We start from the raw sequence: 16,749 nt of genomic DNA, 5'->3' as shown, positions 1-16,749 counted from the left end.
TCATCTCATGCATCCTTGATTTCCCCTATTGCATTATTAGCTGCTGGTGTTCCAACTATCTAGCCCTTAGACGCTGTAGTTCCCTTATAACAGGACATAGTATGTGATGGTACCATGTAAATATGTTGTATTCCCTTAATTCCATATCTAGAGCTTGTAAAATCAAGACACCCACTTCAGTGTAGTATGGAGTGAGTGTTGTGTTGTTACAATGTGTCCTCTGGTTGATTGAGATGTTAAACCAAGTCTCATGCTGCAAATACTCAATTTTACCTTCAGCCTCGTGGCTATGCATGAGCTGGCAGCCTGCCTAGTTTTAAGTTGCAGTTGAGCCATACTTTCCTTTCTGACCGTTTCAAGGAGGTCCATCGCTTGATGGAAATAATATTTTTTTCTTGTAATTCTATTTCCCTCTCATTTTGTTGATTCAAATGAGCAGCTTCCGTTTCCCGTCATCTTTCAAGCTAATATTGCAAAAGCTTGGAGTGTTTATCCATGTCCTGTAAACAGCTTTATTTCTCGATAATTGGGTTGAAATGGATCTCGCTTGCCTTCATTGTTCAGTGCATTGAGTATAAGAGTTGGGATGTCATGCTGCTGACCATGATTATGGATAACATCGTATATATTCTGTATTGGTAAAGCCATCTTTAGAATACTGCCTTCAATTCTGGTCGCCTTTCTATAGGAAGGATGTTTTTAAACTTGAGACAAGGCAGAAGAGATTGGCAAACATGTTTTCGGGACTGGACAGTTTGAGTTATAGGGAGAAGATGAATAGGCTGGGGCTTTTTCATTAAGACCCTCAGTGTCTGAGGCTAAACCTTAGAGATGTTTTTAAATCGTTATGGGCATGGATAGGGTTCTTAGGGTTAGGGAGTCCAAAACTAGAGACCATAGGTTTAAGGAGAGAGGGGAAAGATTTATCAAGGACCTGAGGGGTAACTTTCTCACAGAGTGGTAGGTGGATGGAATGAACTGTCCGAAGGAACAGGCTGGTACAATTACAATATTTTAAAAGGCATCTGGTTGGGTATATGAATAGGAAGGGTTTAGAGGGAGATGGGCCTGTACTGGCAAATGGGACTTGGTCAGATTGGGATGTCTGGTTGGCGCAGCCAAGTTGGTCCGAGGGTTCTGTTTTCGTGCTATATAGCTGTATCCCTTTTTTTAAATGGATGGTGATGGTGTAGGAGCACATGTGACACAGTGACTGAAGTTAAATGGCTGTAAGAATAGTCAATCACTCTACAGTCTAGATATAAAGTGTATCTTGTCTTGTTGGAAGAAACACTGAGTTGGGTATTCCATGCATTTCTCAAAGTATGAATAATATTCCAATAATGGCATGGAAAAAGTTGTCGTTTCATTGACAATGAGCTATTAACCAAAAGGAATGCAGGGCAGAACTTTGGAGAGCTGCAGTGCATGCACATACAAACATCTGATGAAAATGGGACCCAATTTTGTCGTAGTTAACATTCAAGAGTTGAAACCTATTTATTTACTTTATTCTTTGTCCCTGCTGAGGGGTGCCAATGGCCAACTGGAGTATGTAATGATTAAATAATTCATTGAAGTTGGCACTGCCCCAGTCTGCCTGACAACAGCTGCTGTCTTGGAGGGTTTGATGGTGTAGGTAAATCAAATCAATTTTAAATGTAGGGTTTGAGGATTGTAGGTAAAGCAGTGGACCATTTAATTTCTTTGCGTTCGATTAAAACTTTTGCTGAGTGTACAATTTTAATGCACTGATAATTTTGAACTTTGTTCTGTTCAGTTAGACAATTGAAAGAATGAATGTTCAAAATCAAATACTTTTGTCTTTTACCCTCCGTAGGTACACAGATGGGTTTTTTTCCTCCCTCATTTCACCTGTGGCTTATCTTCTGCTTTTTCTCCTCTTCCAAACAATTTCTGCTTTATAGGAGAAGCAGACAAAGGAGGCCCTGACACGCAAACAGCAGAAATGTCGGAAAAAGAACCAGGATGAGGAGTCAAACGAAGCTCCTGAGCTTCTGAAAAAGCCTCGTGAATACACTGTAAAGTTTACATTCCCAAATCCTCCACCACTGAGCCCTCCAATTCTTGGACTGCATGGTAAGAATTTCTAGCTGAAGACGATTTCATTCAGATATTCACAAGTTCCACCTTATTACAGTAAAAACACAGATTTTTTTTTCCCAATGCCTTTCTTAAACCACCAGCACTGTGATTTTATGTGTCCCACTCCATTACAGTGAAAACATCTGAGGTCTTTCACCTTCTTTTCACCCTCTTGGGTTTCTATTTTCACCTGTGCTAAACTTCCTGGTGTGATCTGCTTTTTGTTTTTCATTGAAGAATCTCCACCTTTCTCAATTTCTGTCCCTCATAAAATGAAATTATTGTTGGAAGCTAAATTTCGATTCATGCACCAATGCATATTCATCTGCCAACTCTGCACTCTTCTCGGTGTGTGCACTTACTGTTCCTCAACGTGAGTTCTTATCATTTCTGGAAGTGAGTTTTTTAACTTCTCCAGCAGAATAATAATCTCTCTAGATCCTCATGTCTTGTGTATCGTTAATGTTCTCAAACACCCATCAAAGTCGCTATGTTTAATTCTTTCAACCTCGTCATAGATCTGACCCGGTTCCTCCTTTGTTTCTGAACCGTTGTCTATGTGCTTCTGGCGCCAATTTGTAGGCACTCAAAATAGCCTGTTAACATTTTCATAATCTCGACAGCACTGCAAACACCTCACGAGCCCTGCCTACCAACTCAATCTGAATTAACATTACCCACACAGTCTCTGGCCAATTCATTCGCTTTGCCAGTTTCTCAAAAGAAATAAAAAAGGCTTCTACGCGTTTTTCATCAAGTTTTGGTAATATTTGGCTCCGTTGAGTTTGCTCGTCCTCACTTCTACCTTGTACTTCTCCTTCTACCATTTGAAGTCTTTTTGATTCAAGTTCCAACTTTATCTTCTCCAACTTAAATGTTCCTTCCCATTCCTTTTCTCTTTGCTTGTAACAATAATTCAAACTCTCTCATTCCTTTCATTCTCTATCTCCAGTTGTCTCATTTGCAACCTAATTTTTTCTAACCCCTCTACACTTGATAGTTTTTCTAATGTACCTAAATAAACTCAGTTACAATTTCAACTTTGTTATTGTCACTAGTTAAACCCAATTTTAGCCTGTCTGCTAATTTTAAAAAGTTTCTACTTTTTCTGTCTTTCTAAACTTAGCAAATTTGGGAAGCATCTTCAAACCCCAGAACCTCTTTAGCAACGCTAAGGACCGTTTCCCCACTTTTAATTTAACCAACAAGAAGCAACTGAAATTAACCAGATTTCCCATTCTCACTTAAGTTTCATTTAAAGATCTAGGACACTAGTTCCCAAGTCTGTTTAAATCTGCAAGGACTGAATCTGTGTTCCAAACCTGTTCAAATCAGTTAGGATCTGTCCAGATCCCGGATGAGCCCCCAATCTGTTATAGAGCGGAGGTTGACCCCATCTGATAACTAAAAAAAAACCGAAACACCCAGAGAGGAGAACCTCACCTCATAATCTGTTAAAGTAAGTTTCACATGACATATAACCCTTTTCTTATCCCCCCCTCCCCGGCCAACACACACACACACACACACACACACACACACACACACACACACACACACAGACTGTAAAGGAATGGTTAAATGAAAGGAATCCTTGATACTCACTTTATAACTATTAAGTAACAATTTATTTGTTTAACTCTGACGATAATAACATCAACCAACTTATTAACAAACCGAACAATTCCTCCCTAACTATTATCTAGTCCCTAACTAAACTAAATTTGATTTGTATGCTGCTTCAATAACACAGGTCCCATTATGTAACTCTTAAGTGTTAAGAAAACAATAACTTAAAACTTACTCTCTCAAAGTTCACACAGAATTTGTCTACCAGAATACTATACCTCTTCTGCTGTCTCTTGCTGTCAAGAATGTTTGCTCCGCAATTTGTTGTGTTCTGAACGCCTTCTCAGTTGAATTCTTGTATAAGGGACGTCTTCTCTGTGAATTCCGCTGTCTGGAATATTAACTAAGAGTGCCATGTATCTTCATGAATAAGTGATCTTTTTTTTAAAAGAGAGCATGGACATTTCTTGTGAGAGCCCAGTATTTATTTCTGGGTTGGCAGGTTTGCTGTGTTTTCAGATGGCAGTTGGTTCTCCCCAAATTTTTAAAAACCCTTTTTTCTATATCCCCATGATACATCAAATTCTTATAATATGATTGGTTTCAGGTTGTCAGCATCATCAGTTTTAAATTCAGTTGGCTTTGAATCGTTGAGTGCTTGGTTTAAGTTCGTTGGGTGAGTCCAACTTCTTGCCAAAACATCAAAACAAGTCTGAACTTTTCCAATCACAGCCAATTGTTACATGCTTCCATTTTAGAACTGTAATCTATAGCTGCTTGCAGGCACATGTTATTACATTTCCAAACTTTAAAAAGCACATCACCTTTTAAAGGGACCACACACTTTTCCCTCTTACCATTTTTACAAACAAAATTCTAGCTTCCTGCCTTCCACTTCATGAGTACTCAATACAACTTGGTGACAATGGAAGATGTCTTGCTGTGTTTTTCAAAGTATTGCTTGCAGCAGCTTGGGATACCTCTTTCCCCTTGTATTCTTCCTTGATTCTCATGGGTAGATATTCTCCTCCCATGAATCTCTACCAATGGTCATTAGCTAAGTTTAAAACATGGTCGAGGAGTTAATCCTAACTTTATTTGCCTCTTAGATGGGTTTACATGCCTTTCAGTTCAAGTGGGAATGCAGTGAGCATCGCTTAGACTTCCAACACCAGTGCAGATTATCTCAAAGAACTTCACTATCGATTGCTTTTTAATTGAGTCTTTGTCAGCCTTTTAAAGCATCTTGAAACCCCCTTTTTTTAAACAATGATACTATGGCCTAAAAGGGGAAGTTAATTTGAGTTCAGTGATCTCAAATCGAGGATATGAGTAATACATCCTGTGGATGGGTGAAGATTTCCATGTGCAATTGCACATGTGAAGATGTCAGAAATTGTTGGTTCTGCTGTTGAACATTTGAGCATTTCACCATTGTTACAAATACAAAATCTCATTGTGGTTTATACTCATGACGTTTTGCGCTAGAGGAGAGAATGTTACCAACTAAGTCAAAGACCAAAATATTGCACACTGTGGTTTGCAGTAAGTTGATAGTTTGGTGTTTAATGTTGGTCCTAAAGATGTGGAGACAACAAAAGTTCAGCGATGAAGAAAGGCCTTTATCCGGCACATTTTGAGTTCTAAATTTTCAATTTCCTGTTATTCCCCCAAAACCTCATTTAAATTTTCCCAAATTTTAAGTTGTACATTCTATCCTGTTGGCCTTGAAATTTTTTAAAATCATCTTGTGTGCTGTCTACCTGAATGAAATTGTCTTCAAATGTCTTTCTGGATATCATACTTAAGCTTTTGAAGTCTTTCTGTGTCAATCCCTTTACTTTGAGAAGCCAGTTGTCTTGCTTTCCCCTGCATAAGGTGAATAGCAAGGGTCTATTCCATAGGGTAGGGAGTCCAAAAACAAGGGTGCATATTTTTAAGGTGAGAAGAGAGATTTTTAAAAAGGACATGAGGGATAACTTTTTTTTACACAGTGGTTAGTGTGTGGAATGAACTGCCAGAGGAAATGGTGGAAGCAGGTACAGTTACATTGAAATGATATTTGAATAAGGATGTGAATAGGAAGGGTTTGGAGGGATATGAGCCAAATGCAGGCAAGTGGGACTAGTTTAATTGGGAACATGGTTGATGTGGACTGATTGGACCAAAGGATCTGTTTCCATGGTCTATGACTAACATTAGTAACCTTGAATGTACGTAACGCATTATTTTTGTCTGAAATTGCAGCTGTTGATTTTGCTTATGAAAACCAGAAGCTGATTTTCAAAAACCTGGACTTTGGTATTGACATGGATTCCAGAAGTGAGTGTTCATGTAACTTTCCATTTATAAACAGATGATAGTGAGGCTGATCAGGATGTTTAAATTAATATATTTGTATGTGGATGTAATTATTTAAAGGGTATGTTGACTGTGGAGCATGATGTGGAACATAGAAACCAGGAGCAGAATATTTGGCGCTTTGAGCCTCCTCTGCAGTTCAATATGATTCCATTCCCTTGATGCCTTTGAGTGAAGAAATGTTTGCTCATCTCTCAGGCCTAAATGGCCTGCCCTGTGTCCTGAGACTGTGACGCCTAGTTCTAGATTCCCCTGACAGGTGAAGATCATTCCTGCACGTAGTCTCTCTAACCCTATTAGAATTTTATACATTTCAATCAAGTGTCCTTGCATCCTTTCTAGCGAATACAGGCCCAGTCAAACCAATCTCACCTCCATATGACAATCCTAGTAAGTCTAACGAACGTTACTGTACTCCCTCAATGTTAGTATATTTCCCTTTTGATAGGAGGACCAAAACTTCAGACAGTACTCAACATGGGGTCTCTGAAGGCTCTGTGAATTGCAGTAAGATATCCCTACTTCTGAACTCAAATTCTGTTGCAATGAAGGACAACGTACAATTTGCCTTCATATGATATGCTTGCTGAACCTACTTGTTTACTTTTTTGACTATCCACCGATACTAATATCACTTTGTAAATTGGGCAGCACGGTGGCACAGTGGTTAGCACTGCTGCCTCACAACGCCAGAGACCCGAGTTCAATTCCCGCCTCAGGCGACTGACTGTGTGGAGTTTGCACATTCTCCCCGTGTCTGCGTGGGTTTCCTCCGGGTGCTCCGGTTTCCTCCCACAGTCCAAAAATGTGCAGGTGAGGTGAATTGGCCACGCTAAATTGCACATAGTGTTAGGTGAAGGGGTAAATGAAGGTGGGTGGGTTTGGGTGGGTTGCACGGGTCAGTGTGAACCTGTTGGGCCGAAGTGGTTTTGGAAGTTTTTTATGTTAGAAGTACTTCATGCCCTGATCTCTCTGGCTCCCGCCCTCCCTTCTCTCACTCACCCTCTCCCTCTCACTCACCCTCTCCCTCTCACTTCTCTCTCTCTCTCTCACGCACCCTCTCCCCGTCGCCCCCATTCCCGTTCCTGTTGACCCACCTCCTCCATTCCTCTTTCCCCCTTTCTTTTCCCTCTTCCCTCCCTCTCCTCCTCAATCTGTAAACAAACTTGGAGGACCTAAAACTTTCTTGCTTCTAGTCATCTGCAGGTTTCTAACCAAGCTCTTGGTTTTGAAGTTTTATGGATGTCTGGTCGGTATGGACAAATTGGACCGAGGGGTCTGTTTCCGTGCTGTACATCTCTCTGCTTGTGGGAACGAAACTAAACTTGCTTCTAAAGTTGACATTGGTTTCTTCTGAGCGGAAAACAAAGCTAATGGCCTTACATGTTTACACTATTTCATTATCACGCCAGATTAGTCGTCACCTGCCCTCTGATACATTTTTGATGAGGGCACTGTTTCAGACAGCTGTCTGACCTTTTCTTTGGAAACAAAATCCTGCTAAAAGTAACCAATGTCCATTTGCCATTATTTTGCTATCCAAATTCCAAACATAATTTTATGTGAATTGTACACCTTTCATCTCCGTTATATGCTGGAATCTTTTCAGGAAGCTCCAATAGTTTAATGTATATAGTAACAGATATCTGGAAGAGACATCCAGGCTAAAATCTAAACGTATGTTTGATTTATGCATACGTGTTATTCCTGAGTTCCTATGGGAGTTCTACCTCGAGGATTGGTACAACATAATTAAATTTATTAGTGATAATGTATATCAGCTCTGAGGTTTGTGCTTCGTGGTACTGTCCTTCAGTATTTCAGTTTTGAATGTTTTCTGATGTCAGAATCTGCTGAAGGGAAGCAAAAGTGAGTCCTCCTCCTGTCATACAGAATGTTCCCTGCAGCTTTTGATCTGTAGAGCAAAGCCTTTGGTAATTGTTGCTTGTGTTTTCTCCTCTTTCAGTCTGTATTGTTGGACCCAATGGAGTTGGAAAAAGTACTTTGCTACTCCTGCTCACTGGAAAGCTGACCCCTGTAAGTTGTGTTACACAATTTTATCCATTCACAGTCACTAATTCTTGTTAATTTCTGATGCCACACACTTTCATTCTCAGCACGTGACCATTGGTGGCAAAACCAGCAATTTCTGATAATCCCTAATTATCTTGATTAGAATGGTGCTGGAGAAGCACAGCAGTTCAGGCAGCATCCGAGGAGCAGTAAAATCAAAGTTTCAGGCAAAAGCCCTTCATCAGGAATACAGGCAGAGAGCCTGAAGGGTGGAGAGATAAATGACAGGAGGGTGGGGTTGGGGAGAAAGTAGCATAGAGTACAATAGGTGAGTGGGGGAGAGGATGAAGGTGATAGGTCAAGGGGGAGAAGTGGATAGGTGGAAAAGATGATGGGCAAATAGGACAAGTTAATTATCTTGATCAGGTGATTGTCGGTTGCCGCCTTGTACTCCAGACAGTAGATTCATAGGGTCATACAGCACGGGAATGTTCGGTCCAACTCATCCAAGTTGACCAAGTTTCCCAAACTAAACTAGTCCTGCTTGCCCATATTCCTCTAAATCTTTCCTATGTATGTATCTGTCCAAATGATAAGACTATTGTCTTATTAGAGAGAGAGAGAGGGGCGTGGGGTGGGACTGGTGGTGAGTTAACCTGAGGGTAACCACACCACAGGTGAGGGGAGAGGTCAAGAAGAAGAGTCATATATGTTGACTTCTGTTGGTGCGAGAATTTAACCCATGCTGTTGGTATTGCTCTGCATCATAAAACAGCTCTCCAGTAAACCACTTTGGTGCAAGTTGATGAACCAGACCATTTCAGAGGTCTGTTGAGGAAAATCAGCCGCATTGTATACGCAGACTACTTCTAGTTGATTCTTTTAAACTGAATTAAAGTTCAAAATGGTGACGTTAACACATGCGTTCACTGGTCCTAGATTATTAGAACAGTAATGTAACTATCAATTTAATAAGGCCAACTGCAATGTGATTTTTCCATTGAGACCCTTGCCCAGACTGAGAATTCACCAAACTACAACTCTTGCACAGGACCTGAGTTGCTATCAGCCGGCCTCGTTTAAGTAAGACAAATTTACATTAAAAGTATACCTAATGTCCACAATGTATTCTCACCTCTCACTCTCCATCAAACACTCAACATCCTGCAAATATGATCACTGATTTTTAAGTATCCTTCCAGCTGGTTCAAATCAGCTGTTCTTAAGGAATGGCCTGTATTCTCATCACAGTCCGAATGTCACAAAACCGTACCTGCCATTGCTAGATGTTTAGATAAATATTAGGGAGTGATTGTTTTGTGAGCATAAACATCAATGTAGACAAATTGGTGTTTTCTGTATTGAAAATTCTGTATAACGTTGCATTAATGTCACAAGTGACTTCAGTGGAATCTAATTCCCTCCTTTCTTTGTTTTCAGACTGCTGGTGAACAGAGAAAGAACCACAGACTGGTAAGTGTCTGTTCTCATGTATTATCTGTTGTCATGGGAGTAGTTCATTGTGTTCTAAATGGCTTATTGCTTTATGAATGCAAATTTGGCAACTTTTCTGACACGGTGATGATTTTGCAAGACTGACAGTGTCTGCTGTCTGCACTGACTTCTCATTCAGTTAGCCATCCTGCTCCTTAATTACACTCATCTGCTGCTAACACCTCAGGTTGCATTTTTGTTGGAGAGATAAGCTTGACTCACGTTTTTGGCTTCACGAATAAGCATTACAGATGTGATTGATAGTTCATAAACCGCTGAACCCTCTATACAGCATGGATTGCTTTGTTCAACATGGCTTGATGTTGAATAGGCATTTGGTAGTAGTACCCTAGAGTCAAACGGAGGGTGAATCAACCAGGAATACTGCTCTTTAATAATATAGCATGACTCTTCCTAGAGAAGGTATCCAGTTTGGATGATGTCAGATGAGAACTACAGAACAACCTCAATTAACCGAACGAGACGGACAGGGAGTATTTTGTTTGGATAACTGATTGTTCAGATAATGGCTAACGTTTTTACGGGACCTTGAGATCTTGTTCGGATAATGTGAAATACAGACAATTGATGTTCGTATAACCAAGGTTGTTCTGTAGATTTGAACTGGCTGCACTTCTCCTTAAAGCTTTGTAATAGTTCATTCATGCATAAAAGCACCGAGTCATAGTATTATGAAAAAATGTAAACTTAGCCCAGTGATGGGGTTGTCCTACAAGGTTGAAGAAAAGTTTGGAATCCTGAAAGATGTTGAGCATGGTTGTGTGCAATTTTGAACTGGCATACTATATCTATTTCAGTTTATTATTATACATGAGGACTTTACTTGAAGAAGCTTTGTGTTGTATTGTTCTGTTAAAAATTTTTTTCACACTTCCCACCCACATACAGAAAATAGGTTACTTCAACCAACAGTACGCTGACCAACTCAACATGGAGGAGACAGCAACAGAGTATCTCATGAGAAACTTCAACTTGCCATACCAGGACGGGAGGAAATGTCTTGGTCGTTTTGGCCTGGAAAGCCATGCCCACACTATCCAAATCAGTAAACTGTCAGGTACTGAGTGAGCAGGGCTACCTGGGAGACCAAGGGGAGAATGACGCTTGGGAGAGGAACAATGAGCCATTTATTTTGTTCCAGTCAACTGATTGATAGTGGCAACAAAGACACTGGTTGTTTTGAATTAATTTTGAATAGGATCTACTCAGTCATTTTGTACTGTTCAACTGTCGCCAAGATGTTTAAAGAGCATTAGATTAGATTACTTACAGTGTGGAAACAGGCCCTTCGGCCCAACAAGTCCACACCGACCCGCCGAAGCGAAACCCACCGAAACCCACCCATTCCCCTACATTTGCCCCTTACCTACCACTACGGGAAATTTAGCATAGCCAATTCACCTGACGTGCACATCTTTGGACTGTGGGAGGAAACTGGAGGAAACCCACGCAGACACAGGGAGAACATGCAAACTCCACAAAGTCAGTCGCCTGAGGCGGGAGTTGAACCCGGGTTTCTGGCGCTGTGAGGCATCAGTGCTAACCACTGTGCCACCGTGCTGCCCACAGCTGTAACAGTTAATTGAAGAAATTCAAGCCATAATCAAGGCCCACATCTAAGTTTTTAATATCTTGGCTGAATGTAGCTAATTTGCTCACTGAACAACTCAATCCATATTAAACAAGGGGGTGATAGTGTAAATTTTCCCTTATACTTGCTCCCTGTTTCTCAGCTTGTGTAAATGGCACTTCTGAGTTGTTAACTGATCATGAATGATTTGTTTTTAAAATCTGTGTCAATTAATAAGTTGAGCTGTACAACTAATACTCATTGTTTTGAACTTGGATGTGATCTTGCCCACCTCCTTCTAATCTGTGTTCTTGTTGCTTACGTCACTTCCTTTTCCCTACAGGTGGTCAAAAAGCAAGAGTAGTGTTTGCAGAATTAGCCTGCCGACAGCCTGATGTACTCATTCTGGTGAGTAACTGGGCCAGTGCTTTTTTAAAATTACGTATTTCCTAAAGGTGTGCTAATTTGTGTTGGAGTACCATTCCCCACATGACAACAGCCCTTCAGGTATTCAACCAAGTGGTCATACTTAATGCATAAGCCTTTCGTGAGTTTCTACAAGCTGTCAGTCATGCAGAGTTTCATGGACATTGATGATTTTGTACTTAAGGAATATTAAGTACATCAATACATTCTCAAGTCACTGGATAATGTGTACTCACCGAGTCTTGAGTATTATGGGCAATTGTAGCACTGTCACCATCACACTGGACTGACAGCTAACTAAACACAATGATACCTTTAGGTTTTTTTGTATTGCTCACTAGGCACAGTGATTCAGTGAGCTTATATATTTGGTATGGATATGCTCAGTAAGAATTTGTAACTAGACTGCTGTGTTGACTGAGTGCAGCAAGGGAGCAATGTCGAGAAATTGGAGTATTCTGAGAGCTTTCAGTCTGAGTAACAAATGTCAGGGTTCCTTTTGAATCGGCTAATACTGGCAATAGAGAGATTCAATAGCAGAAATGTAAGCTCCTCTTGAAATAAGAGTCCTGTGAAATACAGAATTCTTAATAACATCTCTGAACAGGACTTCCCTCAGGTTCAGCATGTTGCTGTAATGTTTAATTTACATATATAGTGACGGAGAGACTGCAAACTGTCTATTTAAACACTACATGGAAAGGTCTTCAGCTGTGAAACAGGTTAATATAACTGCAGCTTGATGGATATTGTCAGATCTAGAGAAAGTTCGTGAAAGTAGTCAAGAATCCTGTCCCCAGCCTTGAGCCTAGGTAGTGTTTGGAAAGTTTTTGTTACCTAGTTAAAGTGGAACCAAGTGGTTCGATACTTCCCATCACTGGATTTCCTTCCCTCTTCCCCCGCTAACCGTCTCAAAGATCTGTGTAGAAGTAGCTGTACCTATCCAAGGACAGGAATTTTCCTTGCATATGGATTTGTATATGATTTACATTTGAAGGAAATGTTGACAAATCCATTTTTCTTGCAGGATGAACCCACAAACAACCTGGATATTGAATCCATTGATGCTTTGGCTGATGCAATTAATGTCTACAAAGGAGGTGAGTCTGCACTGTGCTGTCAAGGGAGTGGGAATAATCTAATGTGGGGTTATTTGTGTTTCCTGCCTGACTGCAGTCAAAACAACCTTTTTTAAACCCCATCTGTAAATATAGAACAATTTGGCCTTTAATGCCCATAATAGTTCCTTGGAAGAGTGCTCCCATTCTTTCTGAAAACGTGTTGCTGGTTAAAGCACAGCAGGTTAGGCAGCATCTCAGGAATAGGGAATTCGACGTTTCAAGCATAAGCCCTTCAATCAGGAATGCATTCCTGATGAAGGGCTTATGCTCGAAACGTCGAATTCCCTATTCCTGAGATGCTGCCTAACCTGCTGTGCTTTAACCAGCAACACATTTTCAGCTGTGATCTCCAGCATCTGCAGACCTCATTTTTTGCTCCCATTCTTTCCAATAGTCCTGTACGGTTTATGTTTCAAATATCCTAAAAATTAGTTTTGAAAGCTGCTAATGAAACTGGTTTCTCTTTATTTATTCTGATCGTTGTGAACATCTATCAAATCACCTCTATAACATCTGTGTACAGCAATCATAGCTTCTCCTGTCTATTAAACAGTGCTTTCCAACCCTTTCAGTAACATGACATATTCAGTAACATGAGGTATATAGTTCCACAGCACGCCCACTTTTAATCATGTCCTCTCAGTTTTGTCTTGCGGGCATCTGTATTTAGAATGTTCGTATCACACATTGGTTTGATTAATCTGCACGAGCTTTGAGCTGTAATTTTGGTTGGATAGAATATTATTTAAGATGGAGCAAGGCATACTTGGACAGTTCTCACACTCCCGACATTGTGCTGCGACACACTGGTTGGTTGAAAACCATTGCTCTACTAGTCCCTTATTCCTGATACTATGCTAATGAATCTCTTCTGTACCTCTTCAAAAAGTGATGTCCACATTTTCTCCTGAAGGTGCAGCATCTTTCTCTGGTGCGGTCCCAGAAAGTCTCTTAGTGTCATGTTTAGCTGGCCATTTTGTGAGCCAGTACTGTCAGTGGGAACTGTCACTCCTACTTATAGCAATCAGCAACTGGCTCCTTTTACCCTGACTCCAGGCAGCCACTCACTTCCTCAAAAGCTCAGTGGTTTTTGTTTTGGTCAGTGAACTTTTGTTTTTTTTATATATATCAGACAAGCCAAGTTCTGTCCTCACTGTTCACAGGATTCAGTGTATTGTGATGAGGACCTCAGCTAAAGTAAAAGTGACACAGTTGTGTTAATCCTACACAGACCAATACTGGTGCACTGCATTTATTGACATATTGCACAATGTTAAACTAGCATGCAGTGCTGTTAATTCAGCATAAGCTGATATATGGTCCTACTGCAATCTAGCATGTTAATAGCACATCACAGCTAGCATTAGTTTAGCACTGACTGGTAATCTGACACATGGCCTGTGCTTAATAATAATTGCCTTTTCCTTGCACAGCTGTAATCATTGTGAGCCACGATGCCCGACTGATCACTGAGACAAACTGCCAGCTCTGGGTAGTGGAGGAAAGGACAGTAAACCAGATTGACGGCGACTTTGACGATTATAAGCGTGAGGTGCTGGAAGCGCTTGGAGAGACCATCAACCGCAAGCAGAAGGATTGAGACCCCAGGAATGTGGGTTAAAGTCCTAGCCATCAGAACAATATTGAGAATGAATAGCGGGACTCAACAAAACAAAATTGCAACAGGCTGGGGAGCCTAGTCTATTCAGAAGCCTCCTATTGGGAGATGCACAAATTATCTAAGTCATTCTGCAGGCTTCTACCTGATGTTGTCTTTAGCCATTGATGGGGAAATATGCCAAACAAAGAACTATTTTCATTCAATGACCTACAAGTTTTCACTTCTCTTTAGTGTGGCACTGTGCCGTCTGGATAAAAAGATGATAAAATACTGAAAATATTAAAATAATGTTGGTCACGGACAGGTCATTCAGCAAATGGAAAAAGATGCAGCAGATGCAATCCTCTGGATTGGCCCTTCAGAACCGAATTCTGAATTTGAAGTATTTGCCTCTGCTTTCCAGATACTGAAAGTTCTGCTATGCCTTTTGAGCAATATCTGTTGTTTTACTGTATAAAGTCAGGGAAGCCTTTCAGATTTCAGTTCAGAGGTGGGTCCCTTATCTTGGCTAGTGCTTAGTTCTTTTTCGATAGAGTGTAGCAGCAGAGCGTGTGAAGCTGCTCCTTGACAGCTCAGTCGGACTTTTTCAGTCCCATTTCACACAAGGGTGATTTAGAATGGCACTATGAAAGGTGCAGTGATTGGTTTCTGTTATGCTGACAGCAGACTTTGTGGCAGAGTTGACTACCTTCATGGGCTGCAGGACATATTTGAAATGAATTAACTAGAAGCTAAACCAGTCCCAAAGACCTCCACGGCAGCAATAGCAACAATAAGCTGTTGATGAGCGGAGTCAAAAGAAAATTGATTTTGGATGTAATTTAATTCCCAACTATGAAAATAATTTCACAATGAAATTGTACTATAATGGAACATAGGAATAGTAGGCATGTGACATTGCTTTTTGACAGCATCATCTCAACATTTATTTAATCTACATTTACCCAAAAGGGAAATCAGTCCTGGGAGTTAAGTCTATTTGCTGTTTATCATTCGGAGGAGCACAAGGCACATCCAGTTATTTGTCTTAATGGCTGTAAAGCTAAGTGCAGAGACTGAAGATGGATTTTCACTTGTTTTGGAAGTATCTGGGACTTCAATATAAAAAATATGTTGTCTTGCCCATTTCACCTGTTTTATTGCATTACAGCAGCTCAGGCATACTGGTTTCTCAGATTTCAGCAAGTTTATAAGAAAGGGTTTCTGACACAAATACAATACCACAGCAGCCATGTGACTTCAGAGTCTGCAGTATTTTATCAAATATTGTTTGTGCAAATTTGAAATGTCATACTTGTGTATTTTAAAGCCACACTATAGCAGGCTACACTCTGCATTGACACTGTGCTCAAACTGGTCCCAGAAACACTTGATAAGGTTGGGTTTAAGCTGCATTATTCAACATGCAATCCACTTTGTGCCTTCCCTGAATTACTTCTGTCAGTGTGTTGGTAGGGGAGAAGATGAGTGTATGAATTAGAAAGGAGTGGTCTGGGATGATCCAGCATCAATTACCTGTCTTTTCACAAACTCTATTTATCATTGATGGAATATCCCTTGCAAGTTATGACCTGCATGTTACACATGCAAATGGTAAAACATTAATCTCTTAGGTGACTTGACTTAATGTTGGTCACACTTAGGATTGCATAGTAGACTTGTTTTGTTTTTAAATTAAACTGAAGAATACTTTGCATTTGCACTAATCTTGTGCCAAGCAGAAGTGATCATTTAGTGCACTTGCTTTGTGGAACTGACCACTTATTAATTGAGTTGAGTATTAATACCACAACAAAACTAAAATGAGAGCGTATAAATAAAATTATTTTACACTGAAGAAACATACTGGAAAGATTCTGCATCTATTTTTAGTACTGAATAATTATCAACACAGGAGATTCAGCAAATTGATTAGAGCACTAATGGTTAAATAGATTTTGTTGACTGACTGGGTATTTATGGGGATGATTGACTGACTTATCTTGAGCAGCCTTACCTAACCTTTTCCAGGTGTTCAGCGTCCTGTTCAGACTTCCCATGAGATATTTCCATTGCAGAAAGCTGACAACAAAACAGCACTTACAGCAATACTGAATTTCCAACAGTAATTAATAGGCAGGCATTGTACGGGTAGTTGGCTTGAATTGTATACTCCAACTTTATTGGCTGAGGTCTAAGGTGATTTATTCAGTTTCATTTGTAAATTTGAAACTTTCTTGAATGTTCATTGTTTGTTATTCCCTGACTTTAGCCTATCCAAATTTAATGTGGCAACTAAACTAAATATATTAAATTTTCAATTATCACAATTTATATAAATGAAGCAATATTCACATTTCTACCACACATTTGTAGATTTGCTTTTCTTTGTTTTGGTGTGTCGAGCTCAATCTCTGACAGTGCAGTTGTCACTCAAAGTAGCAAGTGTAGGATTTGTTTTTGTCTGC

General features: G+C 40.1%; 1 protein-coding gene across 2 annotated transcripts in view; it reads left to right on the top strand.

Annotated features, from left to right (window-relative positions):
* Positions 1-15,425, top strand: part of abcf1 (ATP-binding cassette, sub-family F (GCN20), member 1) — a 96,374-nt gene extending 80,949 nt beyond the window's left edge. For both annotated transcript variants that reach the window (XM_060850862.1, XM_060850861.1), the window contains 8 exons: positions 1,929-2,100; positions 5,923-5,997; positions 8,003-8,073; positions 9,490-9,522; positions 10,453-10,621; positions 11,478-11,542; positions 12,588-12,660; positions 14,115-15,425. In XM_060850862.1, the coding sequence (XP_060706845.1) occupies positions 1,929-2,100; positions 5,923-5,997; positions 8,003-8,073; positions 9,490-9,522; positions 10,453-10,621; positions 11,478-11,542; positions 12,588-12,660; positions 14,115-14,281 (825 nt within the window). In that variant the 3' untranslated portion in view covers positions 14,282-15,425. The remainder of the gene's footprint in view (positions 1-1,928; positions 2,101-5,922; positions 5,998-8,002; positions 8,074-9,489; positions 9,523-10,452; positions 10,622-11,477; positions 11,543-12,587; positions 12,661-14,114) is intronic.
* Positions 15,426-16,749: the final 1,324 nt, after the last annotated feature.

This window comes from Hemiscyllium ocellatum, chromosome 35 (assembly GCF_020745735.1).
Source record: "Hemiscyllium ocellatum isolate sHemOce1 chromosome 35, sHemOce1.pat.X.cur, whole genome shotgun sequence".
Classification (NCBI taxonomy): Eukaryota; Metazoa; Chordata; class Chondrichthyes; order Orectolobiformes; family Hemiscylliidae; genus Hemiscyllium; species Hemiscyllium ocellatum.
This window is presented reverse-complemented; position numbering and strand designations above follow the sequence as displayed.